This window comes from Bos indicus x Bos taurus, chromosome 24 (assembly GCF_003369695.1).
Source record: "Bos indicus x Bos taurus breed Angus x Brahman F1 hybrid chromosome 24, Bos_hybrid_MaternalHap_v2.0, whole genome shotgun sequence".
NCBI lineage: Eukaryota > Metazoa > Chordata > Mammalia > Artiodactyla > Bovidae > Bos > Bos indicus x Bos taurus.
Window position 1 is genome coordinate 56,191,126 of NC_040099.1, and position 17,952 is coordinate 56,209,077.

Sequence of the window (17,952 nt, forward strand, 5' to 3'; positions counted from 1 at the left end):
TTTCTGCAACTATAATTATTAGTGTCTTTGGTAGCTAAGCATTTCAAAGATTGATTGCCATTCAAGGTACTCTATTAGATATTGTAAAACATTTTGACATGGTCAGTTATTATAAGCATAATTTGTGCATTTGCTTATAATATGCTTATATGAAAGAGGAAATGGCAACCCACTCCAGTATTCTTGCCTGGAAAATTCCATGGACAGAGGAGCCTGGTCTGCTGCAGTCCATGGGGTCACAAAGAGTCAGACATGACTGAGCATGCATGCATGCATAATATACCTATAATATAGGCATTCACTTTTCTCCAGGAATAAAAGTGATCTTATACTGATTACAAAGTGGCAATGACTTCTTGATAAAATTCATATTGATGTTATAAATTGATTTTACACTGATGCAGTTCTAAATATAGTGACAGATGTACTTTTAGAATGACAAAGATAATTATGTAATAATGCTGACTGATTACTGTTTAAATAAGATATTGCAGTATTTCTCCCAAATCATGTAGTGATGTAAATCATTAGGCATTAGAAATAAAGAAGAAAATAATTTTTTCTCTATAAAAAACAGATTTTATTATGACTTCGAGTGTTTGTTAGTTGCTCAGTTGTCTCTGACTCTGTGATCCCACGGGCTGTAGTCCGTCAGGCTCCTTTGTCCTTGGGGTTTCCCAGGCAAGAATACTGGAGTGGGTTGCCATTCTTCTCTCCAAGGAATCTTTCCAACCCAGGGATAGAACCCAGGTCTCCTGCATTGCTTCTAAAAACCTACTTAATATCAATTTAAAGTTGAAATGCACTTAGTAATGGGTTTTCAACTCTGTGTTCTTTGAGCATTAAGAAAGAAGCTTTGGTTTGGAAATAAAGGCTCCTTTACTTATGATCTGGGTTTCTATAACTTTTTCATTCTGAGCATTTTGTTCTATCTTTATGTGGAGGAATGGCAAGGGGATCCTTTGCCATTTTCCATGAATATTTTGAATATATAGAATTTATCCATCCATGTATAATTAAGATCCTTTATGACCTGTCCTTTATTCTCTTAACTTAAACTGCTACTTATTGCTAGACAAGTAAAGCTAGCAAACTAGACAGTTACTTCCACTTAAACTAAGGGATAATGACTCAACGTAGAAAACATACATGATGGAGATTCTCTGTCTGTCCAGTGATTAGGACTTGGTATTTACTGCAGGGCCCAGGTTCAATCCCTGGTTGGGGAAGTAAGATCCCACAAGCTTTACTGCGCAGCAAAAAAAAAACCCAAACAAAACATGAACATGAAACAAAACAAATGCATATTATATTTCTTTAAGTATCAGCTCACCAATTCATTTTAAATTAAAATGTATGTATTATGTGGTGCGAGATACACATTGTAATATAGAATACTGGTTATAACAACAAAAAGTTATACTAGCAACTTTCCCTGGTTAAGCTTGTTGTTTATCAAACTTTTAGTAATTTTCAGACTTTAAGTTAAATCAAATAATTGACCGTGCTTAATGCATGTAATTTCTATAGGGTAATGCTTTTTAGCACTGATACTGAATATAGATTATTTCTTAACTATAACTATGCACTGAAGCATTTTGTTTTTTAACTGCTTTTCAGGATAAGCTTACATACTTTCATACTCAAGTTTTAGTGTATTAATCATCTAAAATTTAAATTTAGGAGTCCACCACTATTTAGTATTTTCAAATAGGTGGTCTCATTGAAGATACAGGATCTTAAACAGAAAATAATGTGCTTTAAAAATGAAAGTGTATGCAAGATCCTAATGAATGGTTTTTGTTCCTAGTAGCTCATAGCTAGCATATCAGGCTAGGTTCAAGTGGGTTATAAAAAATGTGATCAAATGAAAAAAGTGAAAAGTATTAGTTGCCTATTCGTGCCTGACATTTTGCAACCCCATGGGGTGTAGCCTGCCACCCTCCTCTGTCCATGGAATTCTCCAGGCAAGAATGTTGAAGTGGGTAGCCATTCCCTTCTCCAGGGGATCTTCCTGACCCAGGGATTGAACCCAGGTCTCCTGTGTTGCAGGCAAAGTTTTTAGCACTGAGCCACCAGGGATGTTTCATGCTATTAGTTGAAAAATAATCTAATTAAAAAAAAAAAGAGCCTTCTAGTGGTACAAGCATGGTGGTTTAGTTTTATAGCCATTCCTGGTGAGTAGCTAGTTAGGAGTGGGCAGAAAGTTTAGATTACCAGTTCTCTCCTTTTGAACTTTTAAGTGGAGAATTTTCTTTTTGGTATAGAGGGGTATATCTTTGGATTCATTGCTTAATAATAGACAGTTAAATAATTGCATTGTGGTTTTTATAAAGCAGAGAAAAAGGATAAAAATATTTATTCTAGAGAAAGACTATATAAATATAGTTTTTGTTTCTTTGAATGTGTTATATGTACTGGATTGAGTATTAGTTGACGTATATTTATATCAATGCTACAGAATTAATTAAGATATTATTGAATACTCATTCTATAGATTCACTTTTTTCTTTTTTAACTCTGGTACTGAGATGAAGTACTTTATATCCTAATCTGAAGAAACTTTTATCTGTGAAATATTTTGTTTTAAAAGATAGAGAAGGGAATTTGAACAGTTGTTTTTTTTTTACAGTTGCTAATTTGTCCTCCTGTGACTCGATTCTTCTATGGATGCAAAGAATACTTCCACAAACTATTAATTCAGGGTGATTCTTCTGGAAGATTGAATATTTGGAACATATCAGACACACCTGATAAACCAGAAGGTAATGGAGGTTCTAGAAAATCGTGTGCGGTTATTTCTCAATGTTTCTAATTGAACAACCTGAACAGTAACCGCTGTATGGGAGTGCATAACGTAATATGTCCTTTTCTTTTTAGAACGGTAGTTGATGACAGTTATTCTTTGGTATTTCTCTGAATCAACTATAAGCACGTTTATTTTTACATGTTGAATTGTTTTTTTTTTTTTTTTTCTTTTTCTAACTTGCTCAAACATGTTTCTTTTCTACCACACATAACCTCCACAGGGCTGGAAATGACCACGTCCATTAGTTTGCAAGAGGCATTTGATAAACTGAATCCATGTCCTGCTGGGATTATAGATCAGCTGAGCGTGATCCCCAATAGTAACGAACCTCTTAAGGTGACGGCGAGTGTGTACATACCAGCGCACGGACGCCTCGTCTGTGGCCGTGAAGACGGAAGCATCGTTATCGTCCCGGCCACGCAGACGGCCATCGTGCAGCTGCTGCAGGGCGAGCACATGCTCCGCAGAGGTACCTGCAGACCCGCTCGTGTGCAGTGTTAGGAGAGCTCTGTGACGGTGAACCTGACAGGGTCTGCACTCTGCGTTTTCAGCAAGCACGGTGCATCGGGGTGGTTGTCGGTGTGCTCTGTAGCTGCTAGCCTAACGTGCAGTTAACAAAATACGGCCTGGGTGGCCCTTGAGCAGCTCAGAGGGTCCGGGGTGCTGGTCCTCTGCACGGTTGGAAGTCTGTGTATTACTTTACAGCCGGCCCTCTGTATCTGTGCTTGTGCATTCTTGGATTCCATCAACTGCCCCTGTACAGTGCTATAGTATGTATTTATTGAAAAAAATCTGCGTACACGTGGACCTGCACAGCACAGTTTAAACCTATGTTGCTCAAGGATCAACTGAAGTCAGTGTCTGTTCCTGGAATAAACACCACTTAATGACTGTAAATGCAGGGCTTCCCAGGTGGCGCTAGTGGTAAAGAACCTGGCTGCCCGTGTAGGAGATGCAAGAGACACGGGTTTGATCCCTGGGTTGGGAAGATCCCCTGAAGAAGGAAAGGGCAACCTACTCCAGTGTCCTTGTCTGGAGAATCCCATGGACAGAGGAGCCTGGCGGGCTGCAGTCCATGCGGTCTCTAAGAGTCGCATACGACTTAGGCGACTTAGCACAATGACTGTAAATAGAAGTATCTAGTTTTTCTCTTTGATACATGTTTAATGTTTGCCATTTATTATTGGGTATCTCTGGCGTACTTAGTATCATATTATCAAATACTGGTAATCTTTTAGAACAATACTGTCCAATAGAAATACGTGTGAAAGGGACTTTTTAGTGATGAAGTGTAGAGCTAGTCTGAAGATTCTTGTCTACTTTTGTTGAAACTTTGGCAGACTCGAATTTTCCTGCCTTAAGTCCCAAACCTTGTTTGCAGGCTGGCCTCCTCACAGGACACTCCGTGGCCATCGGAGCAAAGTCACGTGTTTGCTGTACCCTCATCAGGCCTCAGCCCGTTATGATCAAAGATACCTCATATCTGGAGGCGTGGATTTCTCGGTCATCATTTGGGACATATTTTCTGGAGAAATGAAACATATCTTCTGTGTCCATGGTGGCGAGATCACTCAGCTTCTAGTTCCACCTGAAAACTGTAGTGTAAGTTGAACCTGAAAGATTATTTCACTATGGTAGAGTCAAACTGTGTTGCTGCCAGACTTAATACAAATGAAATCCAGAGTAATCTAAAGTGTGATGGAAGAATTAATAAAAAAAAATCCTTGTAATTATAAAACTAAATAGTGGTAACATATGATGTTTAGGCAAAGTTAGGATTATTACTACTGGGCATATAGAAATAGAAGATAGACATTTTTTTATTCCTGTTATTCGTGCCTAAATGGCATGGCTTATCCCTGAAACATAGTAGCAATTTAGAATATGTTGAAGTTTCAATTTTTTGCTCTGAAGCAGTTTTAAGTATCCCTAAAGTCATGCTCATCAAAGTAGTCTCATCATTCTCAACTCCATCTGAGCAAAAAGATATTGAACCTGTGCTTTTATAGCTTGAATGAAAATACTTCTCAATACTTACAAATAGAATACATTTAAATAAACAGTTATTGTGACAAGGGAAAGAATAATAGGCACGATAATGATTTTGGAAAATTTTGTTCATACTTTTATGAAAGCAGATTGCTTTTTCATGACGTGTGTGTAAGTTAGCTGGTGATGTCAAATATAAAAAGTCTCATAATTTTAGAAATAGGAAATTTTAGGAGGACTTAGGACAGATGAATAACAGACCCGTAATTTCTTTTACTGTGTGTTTAATGTGAACTTACTCATGTGATTAGCTGCCTTTGTGTGCAGAATCACTATTCTCCAGCACACACGTGTGTATGGACCCACGTACATAAACACGCAAATATACTATCTTTATCACACGTTTCATGCTTATCAAAACCCCTTCACCGGTTATTGTCTTACTGAAATGAAAAGCATTTTACTCGTGTATCTGATCCATTGTTCAGAAGGAGTCTCATTTCAAAGACCCAGGAAATTTTCCTTGGCCCTTTCTGCTTGCTCACGTGACCTTCATGATAGTGTGTGTTATCTGCCATGTTCTGCCAGTGCTAGATTTCATTTGATTTGACGCATGTGGCAGTGTAGGAGGTTCTATACCAGTGTGTGTGTGTCTCGTTCTTTTTCCCCTGCCAGATGTGAAAATTTAGGTACTTAATTAATCTCTTCCTTCTTTGTACAAATTTTTGCCTTTTTCTTTCTTTCCAGTTTGTTGTTCATTTTTAAAAAAATCTTCATCACTGTAAAAAATTGTTGTGTATTAATTTAAATAGCCAGTTTAGTTCAGTTGCTCAATTGTGTCCGACTTTTTGCGACCCCATGGACTATGACTCGCCAGGCTTCCCTGTCCATCACCAACTCCCCAAGCTTGCTCAAACTCATGTGCATTGAGTCAGTGATGCCATCCAACCATCTCATCCTCTGTCATCCCCTTCTCCTCCCACCTTCAGACTTTCCCAGCATCAGGCTCTTTTCAAATGACTTAGTTCTTCACATTAGGTGACCAAAGTATTGGAGTTTCAGCATCAGTCCTTCCAATGAATATTCAGGACTGATTTCCTTTAAGATGGACTGGTTGGATCTCCTCACCATCCAAGGGACTCTCAAGAGTCTTCTCCAACACCACAGTTCAAAAGCATCAATTCTTTGGTGCTCAGCTTTCTTTATAGTCCAACTCTCACATCCATACATGACTACTGGAAAAACCATAGCCTTGACTAGACAGACCTTTGTTGGCAAAATAATGTCTCTGCTTTTGAATATGCTGTCTTGGTTGGTCATAGCTTTTTTTCCAAGGAGTAAGCGTCTTTTAATTTAATGGCTACAGTCACCATTTGCAGGGATTTTTGGAGTCCAAAAAAGTAAAGTCTCTCACTGTTTCCATTGTTTCCCTATCTATTTGCCATGAAGTGATGGGACTGGATGCCATGATCTTAGTTTTCTTAATGTTGAGTTTTAAGCCAACTTTTTCACGCTCCTCTTTCACTTTCATTAAGAGGCTCTTTAGTCCCTTTTTGCTTTCTGCCATAAGGATGATGTCATCTGTGTATCTGAGGTTATTGATACTTCCCCCGGCAATCTTGATTCCAGCTTTTGCTTCATCCAGCCCAGCATTTCACATAATGGATGTACTCTGCATATAAGTTAAATAAGCAGGGTGACAATATACAGCCTTGACGTACTCCTTTTCCTATCTGGAACCAGTCTGTTGTTCCATGCCCAGTTCTAACTGTTGCTTCTTGACTTGCATACAGGTTTCTCAGAAGGCAGGTCAGGTGGTCTGGTATTCCCATCTCTTTCAGAATTTTTCACAGTTTGTTGTGATCTACACAGTCAAAGGCTTTGGCATAATCAATGAAGCAGAAATAGATGTTTTTCTGGAACTCTCTTGCTTTTTTGATAATCCAACGGATGTTGGTAATTTTATCTCTGGTTCCTCTTCCTTTTCTAAATCCATTAAATGCATTTTATTTAAATCTATTTAAATAACCAATTTTATGTTTATTTTAGTGAAATAGATATCATTGTAATTCTACTAAGTTTAAGCAGTGTTAGAACCCTTGTCCTGAACCTCATTTTACAGTCCTTATGCCCCATAGTAAAATATAGGTTTTTTTCACATCTGACTGCAAATTTGGTGAAACATCTAATTTTTTAATGCTGAAGTTGATAATGTAGATTATTTATTCCTAAGTTTAAAGCAACCATTTTGATCTGGCTGTTTTTTGTTTTCATAAGAATACACTGAAAATACTAGAGTGTGTATGTACATATGCATATATATATATATATTACACAAATTAAAAGGAAAGTGTTTTTTGAATAATTTACATAGGGTCATGTTTTCCTTTTGAACTGCATTAACATATGTATATTTTTAGCCTATGTATGTGAGCACATTTTCTGGTTTCTTTTTAAAAAATTTCAAGTGCGTATTTAATAAAATGTTTTGATCAATTGCATTTAGAAATATTTCATAGTGAGTAAAAGCTAAGATATGGACATATATGCAACTGAACAGAAAGTGGTCTTCTCACTAGACGAGGCGCCAGCCAGAGGAGCTGGTTGCCTGGACAGTGTGAGGAAGAGAGGTACCAACGAGGAAGTCTGGGTCATGGAAAATAATTTGCATATAGGTTTAACAGTAGAATTTTCTTGTTTTTAATTAACTTTCAAAAGTACTGATTAAAGACACATTTGCTTTGGTTTTTGTAATAATATAAGATGTAAATAATGACTGCCTAGGACAGAAGAGTGTGGTAGGCTGTAGTCCATGGGGTCGCTAAGAGTCAGACACGACTGAGCGACTTCACTTTCCCTTTTTACTTTCATGCATTGGAGAAGGAAATGGCAACCCACTCCAGTGTTCTTGCCTGGAGAATCCCAGGGACGGGGAAGCCTGGTGGGCTGCCGTCTATGGGGTCACACAGAGTCGGACACGACTGAAGTGACTTAGCAGCATCAGCCAGCAGCAGCAGTTAATAATGACTAGGCATTAACAACTGCCTAGTTAATAACCTGTTCATTTAGCTGGTCGTTTTAGGCCTAGCAGCTAATGTGTTTGAAAATCAGAGAGCCCTAACTGGTTAATAAAAAGCTAAGGATTTGATATTTGCTGAATGTTTAGCAAATGACTGTTCTGCTGAGATTATAGAGTTAGTGACATCAAATGCTATCTCTAATGCTTAAATTGTCCATCTCATAAATTGATCCAATGTCATTCTCTTTTAGCAAAAAATATTTTTACTTTTTAAGTGATCTGGTACTTGGAAGATTGTAACTATTTACTACAATACTAAAAAGTTTGTCATCTGCTTTTTGGATTGTAGTAAGAGTTTTGGTTTTTATCTCGGGTAGATTGAGAAAGGAGGTGAGTTTTGATTTCTTGTAAGTTTTTTTTTCAGGAAAAGTTGTTCTAAAACAGAAATGTTGGTTGTATTTTAGAAATGACTTAAATTATCATTAAGATGTACAATTATGATGAGTTTTTCATTCTTAATGTATAGTCATTTCTTGTTTACTAAAATGTAGAAAGTTGTTTAAAAAAAGTACTGAGCAAAAATCATTGTTTCCTAGCCTCTGTAGAGAGTGAACAAAAAGTGAAATCCTGCCTGCTGGGTAGAAAAGACGCTGTGGCTGGAGATGAGCTCTGAGGACAGGCTGTGTGCCCTTCCACGGCCCCACAGACGCGCGTCTTATTGGCCTGCCGTCTAGGCGTTTCTTTGTCATCCTTTCTTTCCCCACTCCTTCATCTTTATACTGTTTTAGCATCTTTTTCCCCAAGATCTTTCCAGATTCTTGCTATACATTAGCATTAATTTAGTGCCAGACTCAGTGACCCTATATATTTATTTTTAATGTACTATTTATAGGAATTTTAATTATTTAAAAATTTCAACATTTTCCTAGACAGGAAACACTGCCTATAGCATTATGTAGAGTACCTACTTTGAATAGATTTTATGTTTATTGTTCTTTAAAGGTTTTTAGTTTTTCAATTTTTAGAGGAATTTTATATATATATATTTTTTTTTCCCAAAACTGTAAAACTCCTTTTAGGCAGAGTGCTTTGAAATTGAATTTGATTCACTGAATAAACTGGTTAGCTGAGATTTAACTTTTATATGGATACAGATTGTTTTAAAGAATTAAAGTACACTAAAGAAAACCTAAAAGTTTCCTGAAGATATGCTTTGAGATACAAAATATTGAAGTAATTCAAGACTGTGAAGTGCCAAAGGGTTATTGGGAAACAATCAGAATGTTTTTGGGTAGAATTAGTGTCTGCCAAGTAATGTATTTCAGTGTTCCAAGAAATGTAAACATATTTTGGAGGAGGATCAGGTGAATATTTAAGGAAGTCTGTTACAGTGTCGACTATAAACGACAAAGGAGAGATCTGAACGAAATGCTCTGGCGGGCGAGGGTAGGGGTGTCTCGTGGGTGCTCAGAGAAACCAGGGGCTTTGTTAAACTCTCAGAACACCCATGAGATTTGACTGTGTTGACTTCACAGAGGGTGCTGGAACTTCTGGTTTTGAGATCGCTGATGTTAGGTTATTTGCCATTTCTGTTTCTTTCTCCTTAAAATTGTGGACTGTAGAGAAAAAATTCAGTTTGAGGTAACTTTAATTTTGTGTGTGTGTGGTTTGGTTTATTAAGAAAGCAAAATATACTATCCATAATGTGAAAGAAATATGTACATGTATATATGTATGAGAGGTGGGTATACTATATATGCATGTGAAATATACATGTATATGAGAAGAAACAGAAGGAAAACTATCTACTAAAATACTGTTTGAATTACATAACATAATATAAAATGAAGTTCTGTGCCATTTTTGTTTGTCATTTCAAGTTGTGTTTACTGTTTTTAAGCGAGTGGTTTTTGACCTTATATGTTGCTATGCAGATACATAAGATTTTATAGGCAGTTTTACTAGGATTCAGATTTAAAGTGGAACCTTCATATTATTATTAAATATTATTGCCACTTCAAATACTCATATAGGAGACTTTTTAGAAAAATCTTCTAAAAAGCAGGCTTGTTAACATTTTAGGTGCCTTACTGTTTTCAGTTTTCATCTGCACTTTGGATATTATTGACTGTAGTGTCTAAAAATATTTTATAAATAGGAATACTAAGTGCAAAAAGCATTAAAGGATATTAATAAATATCCTTTTGTTCTCCAGCTATGTCATTCCCTTCCTCCTGAGAGCAATACTTTATAATTCTAGAGAGCCTTTCTATACTGTTGTTTAATTGTTTTTATACAGTTTTCAAAGGTTACTCTGCATTCACTTACTGCACAGTACTGGCTCTATTCCCCGTGTTGCACAGTGCGTGCTCACGCCTGTCCCATACCCCGTGGTTCGCATCTTCCTCTCCCCTCCCCCTCCCCTCCTCCCCCCCCTCCCCTCCCCCTCCCCTCCTCCCTTCCCCCCAGTGGTGACCACTGGTCTGTTCTGTGTCTTACACTGTGTTTTGTACTTTATAAATATAGCATTTTAGTTTAATATTCTTCTAATAACTGAGACATTTAAGCAACACAGAGTGGTTAGAGGTAGGATGCTTTCCTATTTGAGCAGCTGTTGGAAGTAGGCTTGTGTGAATTTCCACAGTCTGAGCTCTAGGCTAGTGTAGACCGAGAGCGCACCTGGTGCCGGGGAGCCTGAGGAGGGGCGGCGCCCGAGAGGGCAGGCTTCTTAAGGCTTCTGTTGGTAAATTATGAAAATTGAATGGGAGGATACACACCAAATTCAGATTCTGTTTGCTTTTGGGAGTGGGGGGAAGAAGGATCGAAGGGAACAAAAACTGACTTTGTAAACTGTCAGGTTTTATTCACTTTTAGTAAATATATATTATTCCCTTTCTCATTGGCATGGATGGTTGGATTATCAGAGCTTTTTACTAATGCTAGAACTTTATTCAGAACGTAAATTTTGGAAAATGTTCCAAAATACATTTTGAAGCATATATATGTGTTTCCTAAATGGCAACCCACTCCAGTGTTCTTGCCTGGAGAATCCCAGGGACGGGGGAGCCTGGTGGGCTGCCATCTATGGGGTCGCACAGAGTCGGACATGACTGAAGCGACCTAGCAGTAGCAGTAGCAGTGTGAACATATAGGCTCAGGTCTTTAAAAGATTTGTTAAAAATGATTTTTTAACTGATGATTATCACTAACCTTTTTCTAAAATTAGTTCAAAAGGTTAGCAGAACTAACCTTTTTCTAAAGATTAGTTAAAAATGATTTTTTAACTTCCCTTGGGCTACAAGTCCAAGAATACTGGAGGGGCAGCCTGTCCCTTCCCCAGCGGATCTCCCAGCGGATCTCCCAGCCCAGAGATCGAACCCGGGCCTCCTGCATTGCAGGTGGATTCTTTACCAGCTGAGCTGTCAGGGAAGCACCTTAAAAAACTGATTAAGTTCAGTTTAGTTCAGTTCAGTTCAGTCGCTCAGTCGTGTCTGACTCTTTGAGACCCCATGAATCGCAGCACACCAGGCCTCCCTGTCCATCACCAACTCCTGGAGTTCACTCAGACTCACGTCCATCAAGTCAGTGATGCCATCCAGCCACCTCATCCTCTGTCGTCCCCTTCTCCTCCTGCCCCTTCTCATTAAATCTTATTAAACTTTTATTGTCACATACCTCCAAAATTATCCAGAAGAGGGCAGCATGGGTTTGTGAAAATGCGAATGTCAGGCATTTAACCTGTTTCTGCTTTCGTTTGACAATGTTAAATCCCTAGCTCTTGGCAACAGATATGATAATTATGTTTTGTATATGTGACCATATGTTTGCTAGTGTGTGATGGTCACTTGTCTGTGAAGCTCACTGCCGGCAAGAACAGTTGACAAATTAGGTTTTCTTTTTAATGCGTTGTCCGCCCTTTCTGAACATGCTCCTGAACAGGCTCCTGAATGTGCTCCTAAGCTTCTGCCCCAGTTAGCCCTTACCTTTACCTTTTTGAACTTGGAGTCTTGTTATTAATTCAGTTTGGATGTTACGTTTAAAAAGCAGTGTCTGTAATTTTAGCATGGTCCCTGAAGCCAAGTAAACTTTGGTGATGCAAAGGAACCAAAAGCAGGCAGCAGAACTAACCTTTTTCTAAAATAGGTCACAATGTACATAGTCTGTTGTAGTATTCTTTTTTCCCATAACACTTCATTCTCTTAGATTTTGAGACTGTTTTCATATGTTTTTATGTATTGAGTGTCATCTTTTTGAAATTAATTTTTATTTTTAAAATTATATAACATATCGTTATAGACAATATATTTTCTAAAGATGGTCTGGCCACTTTTGTGCCACTGAGTGTATTTCAGCACAGCATCATTTTTGATTATAGTCTATAATTTGTGTAATTTTATCAAATTTCAGAATGATGTTTTCTAACATTTTTTTCTGTTATCGGCAGTGGGGCTGAAAATTAGGATAACTAAATATTTTTGCGCATCTTGAATCACTTCTGAGGATAAATTCTTAAATGTGGAATTGCTTTCTAAAGGACATATTCATTTTTAAAGTCTTTTGAATAGTTATTGCCAAATTGTCCTTCAAACGCTTAGGAATGGGTTTGTATCCGTATTTACCCTCATAGTTCTTCATTCTGTTTATAATCTTTTAAACCTTGTTAATTTTCTAGGCTTATAAGTAGCTGTTTGTAGAGTATGTATGAATGGCTGCTAAGTCGCGTCAGTCGTGTCCGACTCTGTGCGACCCCATAGACGGCAGCCCACCAGGCTCCCCCATCCCTGGGACTCTCCAGGCAGGAGTACTGGAGTGGGTGCCGTTGCCTTCTCCGATGTATGGATGGAGAGCACTCACTTTCATTTTGAAAGCACAAATGCTTTAATATACCAGCACTGTACTGTGTTGTTATCCATTCTGATTCCCGCATGTTTTTCAAATTTTCACTACTATCATACTATTTTGTTCACTATAAAAGATAAATTTTTCCTGTTATGGATAGTATACATATATTCAAGTAGCATAGTACACCCTGTCTCTTTTGTAGGAAGCTGGGAGAATCAGTAATATATGAACTGTCAGTGAGGGATTCCTTCAACAGTAATGAGACAGATTATATTCCTATTCCAGCTATGCGAATATTGTGTCAAACATCATAGAAATTAATTAATTCATCATTGTCTTATGAGGTTGGTTTACTGAGGTATAGTGGATATACAGTGTTGTATTAGTTTCAGATATATAACAAAGTAATTCAGTTTTATTTATATATATAGTATTGTTTTTCAGATTCTTTTCAATTATAGGTTATTACAAGAAATTTATATTTCCCTGTGCTATACAGTAGGTCATTGTTGTTGATTTTGTATATAGTAGAGTGCATATGTTAATCCCATTTATACTCCCCAACCCCCTAATCTAGCAACTTAGATATTCTTCTGTTTGGAGAGGTTTCTTTAGATCTTTAGTCATATTCTTAGTAGCACAGAATGTTATATTGGGTATGAAATTTATTTTTAATAGTCAGAAGTGATTTGGTGCTAAACATTGTGATGATGTCATTGATTAAATTGACTCTATTTTGGGTTGAAGAGAATTAATACGTCACAGAGCAAAGACGAATTTTCTTGAATAGCTTAATCATAAAGCAATTTTAAAATGAATTCAGATTTACGTTAAGATGGCAGGCATTGTTAGAAAAAATGAGTTACTTTTTAAGGTAACTTCAGTTAGGTAGACTTCCCAGGTGGTAGAGTGGTAAAGAACTCACCTACCAACGCAGGAGATGCAAGAAACAGGGGTTCGATCCCTGAGTCTGGAAGATCCCCTGGAGAATGAAATGGCAACCCACTCTGGTATTCTTTCCTGGAAAATCCCATGAACGGAGAAGCTGGGAGGGCTACAGACCATGGGGTCACAAAGAGTCGGACACAGCTGAGTGACTGAGCGTACCTTTCCAGGTACTCTCAAGGGCCAGGTATATAATAGTGGAGGTTAGGTTTCCCTGTGTTCTTTGACAGAGACTTAAAAAGCAAGCCAGGATCCTTTGTAAAACAAGAGATATTTTTAGCATCCATGTTCTAGTAATTTACCTCCAGGAATAAATAGGTTGAAGCTAAGCAGGCAGATCAAGAGTTACCAGGTCAGATGGATGGGGCCCTTCAAGTTCAAGGTGGGACGCAGAAAGGAGGAGGAGGACGAGCGGCCCCACGCCTGTAACTCGGTGCAGTCTGAGAAGTGAGGCTCTTTGTGATGGAGGAGGGTAGTTCCTGGCTTTGTGTCCTCCAGGTTTGGGTCCAGGTTGGACAGTAACTGGGACAGCTGACTGCTGTAGGGCAGGGGAAAGGATAAAACACTTTTGAGTTCCTTAAAAAGAACCTTCGACTGTCTTCAGAGTCTTCAGATTCGACTGTCTCAGCCTCTGAAACCTATAAATATAGAATTGAAATTAAACTATTTTTATGTTTTAAAGGGATGAAGTAAAAAATTACCAAGTAAATTCATTGGAAAAAAATGTGTGATGAGGAAATACACAAGAACAGTGGAAGGTGGTCACTGAGCTGTTGTATGGAAAGCTTTTGTTGACACAAAGTGTTAAAAGTGCCAAAAACTTCATTAACGTTAAGATAATATGTGAGTGATGGTAATGATCATGTAAGGGGAACTATTCAGAGTAAATTAAAACACAGCTATTAAAATGAGAAGAAAATATAGAAAAGGGGAAACTCATGTAATAGAAAAATTATAGCTGTCTCCACATTTCCTATTTGAATACCTAAACACTGGCAATGGCCTCAGAAAGTAGATACAACTACATTTAAAAAAGCAGAATTTGTGGTATATACTGATATAACACTAATAATAGTAAAGATAACATTAAGTACTATCATCTTTTGTACGCATGATGTGTTAGTCTCTATGCTGATTTCTTTGTGTATATTTCATTTAATTCATAGTGATTCTATGAGGTGTGGGTTTTGCTGTTAACTGCATTGTATGGAGAAGTGAGTCTCAGAGAGGTTCAGTAACTTGCTCGTGGTCACACAGCAAGTGGCAGAGCTGGAATTTGATCCTAAGTAGTCCAACCTGGGCTTCCCTTGTGGCTCAGCTGGTAAAGAATCTGCCTGCAATGCGGGAGACCTGGGTTTGATCCTTGGGTTGGGAAGATTCCCTGGAAAAGGGAAAGGCTACCCACTCCAACATTCTGGCCTGGAGAATTCCATGGACCATATAGTCCATGGGGTCGCAAAGAGCCAGACACGACTGAGTGACTTTCACGTTCTTTCAGTCCAACCTGAGGGCCTGAACTTGACCTTCATATATTCCACCCCCTACTAGATGTAATTATGTATTGAAAATAGTTGCATTTCTCCAACTTTGACTATATTTTCAACTACTGATTTACATAAGCATGATTTTGATGCATGCTTAATTTTAAATGACTGATTTATTGAGTATCTTTCACTTTGTAGACCAAAACAGCCATTCTTTTCAATTCCCATGTTTCAGATTTTTCTTCAGAGAACTGTGCATGGCTCAGTTCTTTGGTAATTTATGTTTTAGTTTTTCATCTTTGATTACTTAGGTTTGGAGTTTTAGCCCCCTTTTACTTTTAGCCCCCTTTTACCTTCTTTTCCTTGTCACGCATTACTTGTTTTTAGGAATATGATGTAAGCTCTAACTGCAATTTTATGAATTTCACATATACACAGTTAAAAGTTTTGAAAACAGGTAACTAAGAAGGTAAAGGTGTCCTGTTATCCTTCTACATAAAAGAGAACCAACCACAGTTAACATTCTGATATCTTTTCCTCTAGCCTTTTAGTCTTGTTTTTGGCCACTCCGGATCCTAGTTCCCTGACCCAGGGATCCAGCCCACTCCCCCTGCAGCGGAAGCATGGAGTCCTAACTGCTAGCCAGCCAGGGACATCCTTCTGGCCATTTAAAATCCGTTTACTGTGCGCTTGTGATTATATTGTAGATATAGTTATCTGTGCGCGTTGCATCTTCATTTACTATTTTAACAAATACCTTCTCAAGTTACACTCATTCGTGGAAGTAATTTTTAATGATTATATACCATTACATTCTATGAGCATACAGCGTTTACTTAGCAGTTCTCTTGCTTTGGATATGTAGGTTGTACCCAATTTGAACTATTGTAAATAATATTGAATATCTTTGTAAAACTTGTTTTCATTTATGATTATTTCCTTAGATTAATTCCATGAATATTTTTTGGATTAGAACCTCAGAATTTTTGTCTAATACAGTATTAACATTTTTAAGAATACTGAGGTTGATTACCAAGTTGTTTTCTGCCCTCAGTGCCCATTTCATGGCTCCTTGCCTACACAAGATGTTTTTATTTACTTCCATGCCTCAGTTTCTATATCTGTAAGATGGAAATAATAATAGGATCTACTTCAAAGGGTTGTGAGACCATGATGAGTTACCGCCAAGCATTTAGAGTAGTAATACCTAGCACAAAATAAGACCCCAATAAATCTTGGTTGTTCAGTATTATAATTTCTACAGTCTTTGGCTAAATTGATAGGTGTAAAGAGTATTTTATTGTTGAAATTTGCATTTCTTTGATTACTAGAGATAATGAAATTTTTCTATAAGGATTTTAGTGAATTTTTGTTTCTTTTTGAGACGTAGTTTGTCCTTTGCTCATTTGTTTCTCTTGGGGATATTAGTGCTTATATATTAAACACTAATTAGTGCTTAGTTAATTAGTGATTAACTTAATTGAAGTATTAAGCTTATGTGCTTTTTGTTATTGTTGTTGAAATTTTCTTCTGACTTATTACTTACTTTTGATTTTTTTTTTTAACCTGGGGATAATTTCCATTCCTAGGTAATCTATTTTATCCTTATTTCTATTTCGCTTCTTTCATATTTTTAAATCCTAGAATCTTACCCGTTTAGAAATTTGATGATATTTTATTAAAAAGCAATAGCTGGATTAAAACAAACATCAAATACTTGAATCTCTCTGAAGTTTATTTATGTCTGTAGGGTGAGGAAAGGGTAAAAATCATCTGTCCTTCCCTAAAATAACACGTTATCTCAATGTCATTTATTAAATATATTTTTCTCTGATAGGGGATATCTTTGTAATCATCCATTAAATTCTTCATATTTATTTGCTGTTTTATTAATCAGGAAGCAGTTGAAGAGAGATGGAATCTGACTAGTCCTCTATTTCTTTGTTGTTATTTTTTGTATGCAGTGAATGAACAAAGATATTAAAACTCATCCCTAAAAGTCTTATTTTCATGTAGAACATAAGTATCTATTAGATCGTTGGTCAGTGCTTTAGTTGGACCACGTGGTCTTATTTTCTGAAATACCTATGAAAGAAACAGCTTCCTACCCCCTCCCCCCATGTTTTAAGAAGGATGAGCTATGGATTTCTGAAAAAAAAATTTAGTTTCGTGAAAGTGTGGAAATGTGCTTAACATTGGTAGGCTCTTTTTTTCCCCTTCAGGTAGAATATTTAAAAGTGATAAGTTTCTTATCACTCTATGCACAGTGATCTTAACTGTGCATTTATGTTCCAGAGAAAGAGTTCTGGGAAGTCAAGAAATAATGATTAACAGAATAGTGGGATTGATTTATGAGTGAAAGAAGCTGGTCATTTATAGCTTTTTGAATGATGGGCATATTTAAAAGGAGAGACAGTAGTTAGTGTTCGTATATTTAGAGAATATTCAGACAAAATTTGTTTTGGGCAGCTAAGAGATTGCTCCTGGAATGATAAGAAGAAAAGAACAGTTTAGAAAACAAATTAGCAAAAGCAGAAAGAAATTTATATATATATAATTTACATTGGGAATTGTTGGAAAGCAGAATAATCTCCCCAGAGAGCTGGTGGGTGGAATAAACTAGCTGTCTCTAGTTTCTGTAATTCATGGCAGATGCTTAGGAACGGGTTACATAAGAGGTTTCTGGGAATGGTTTAAAATGAAGTCTTGTAAAATGCGTGAGGTCAGGCTGGATGACCTAGGTGGTATTTTCTGACTCTCAGATCCTGTGATGGCTTGTGGCATTCTGCTGCTCAGCACTAATGTACCGTGGGGGTTATTTACTGGCAAATTCAGGTAGTGCTTATTGGTTGAGGATCAGAATT

At 37.2% G+C, this 17,952-nt stretch overlaps 1 protein-coding gene across 4 annotated transcripts in view; it reads left to right on the forward strand.

The window, feature by feature from the left end:
* The window catches only part of WDR7 (WD repeat domain 7), a 354,748-nt gene that overhangs the window by 41,439 nt on the left and 295,357 nt on the right, over positions 1–17,952 (forward strand). For all 4 annotated transcript variants that reach the window (XM_027526250.1, XM_027526251.1, XM_027526252.1 and 1 more), the window contains exons 10-12: positions 2,633–2,765; positions 3,030–3,278; positions 4,191–4,411. In XM_027526250.1, coding sequence (XP_027382051.1) covers positions 2,633–2,765; positions 3,030–3,278; positions 4,191–4,411 — 603 coding nt within the window. The remainder of the gene's footprint in view (positions 1–2,632; positions 2,766–3,029; positions 3,279–4,190; positions 4,412–17,952) is intronic.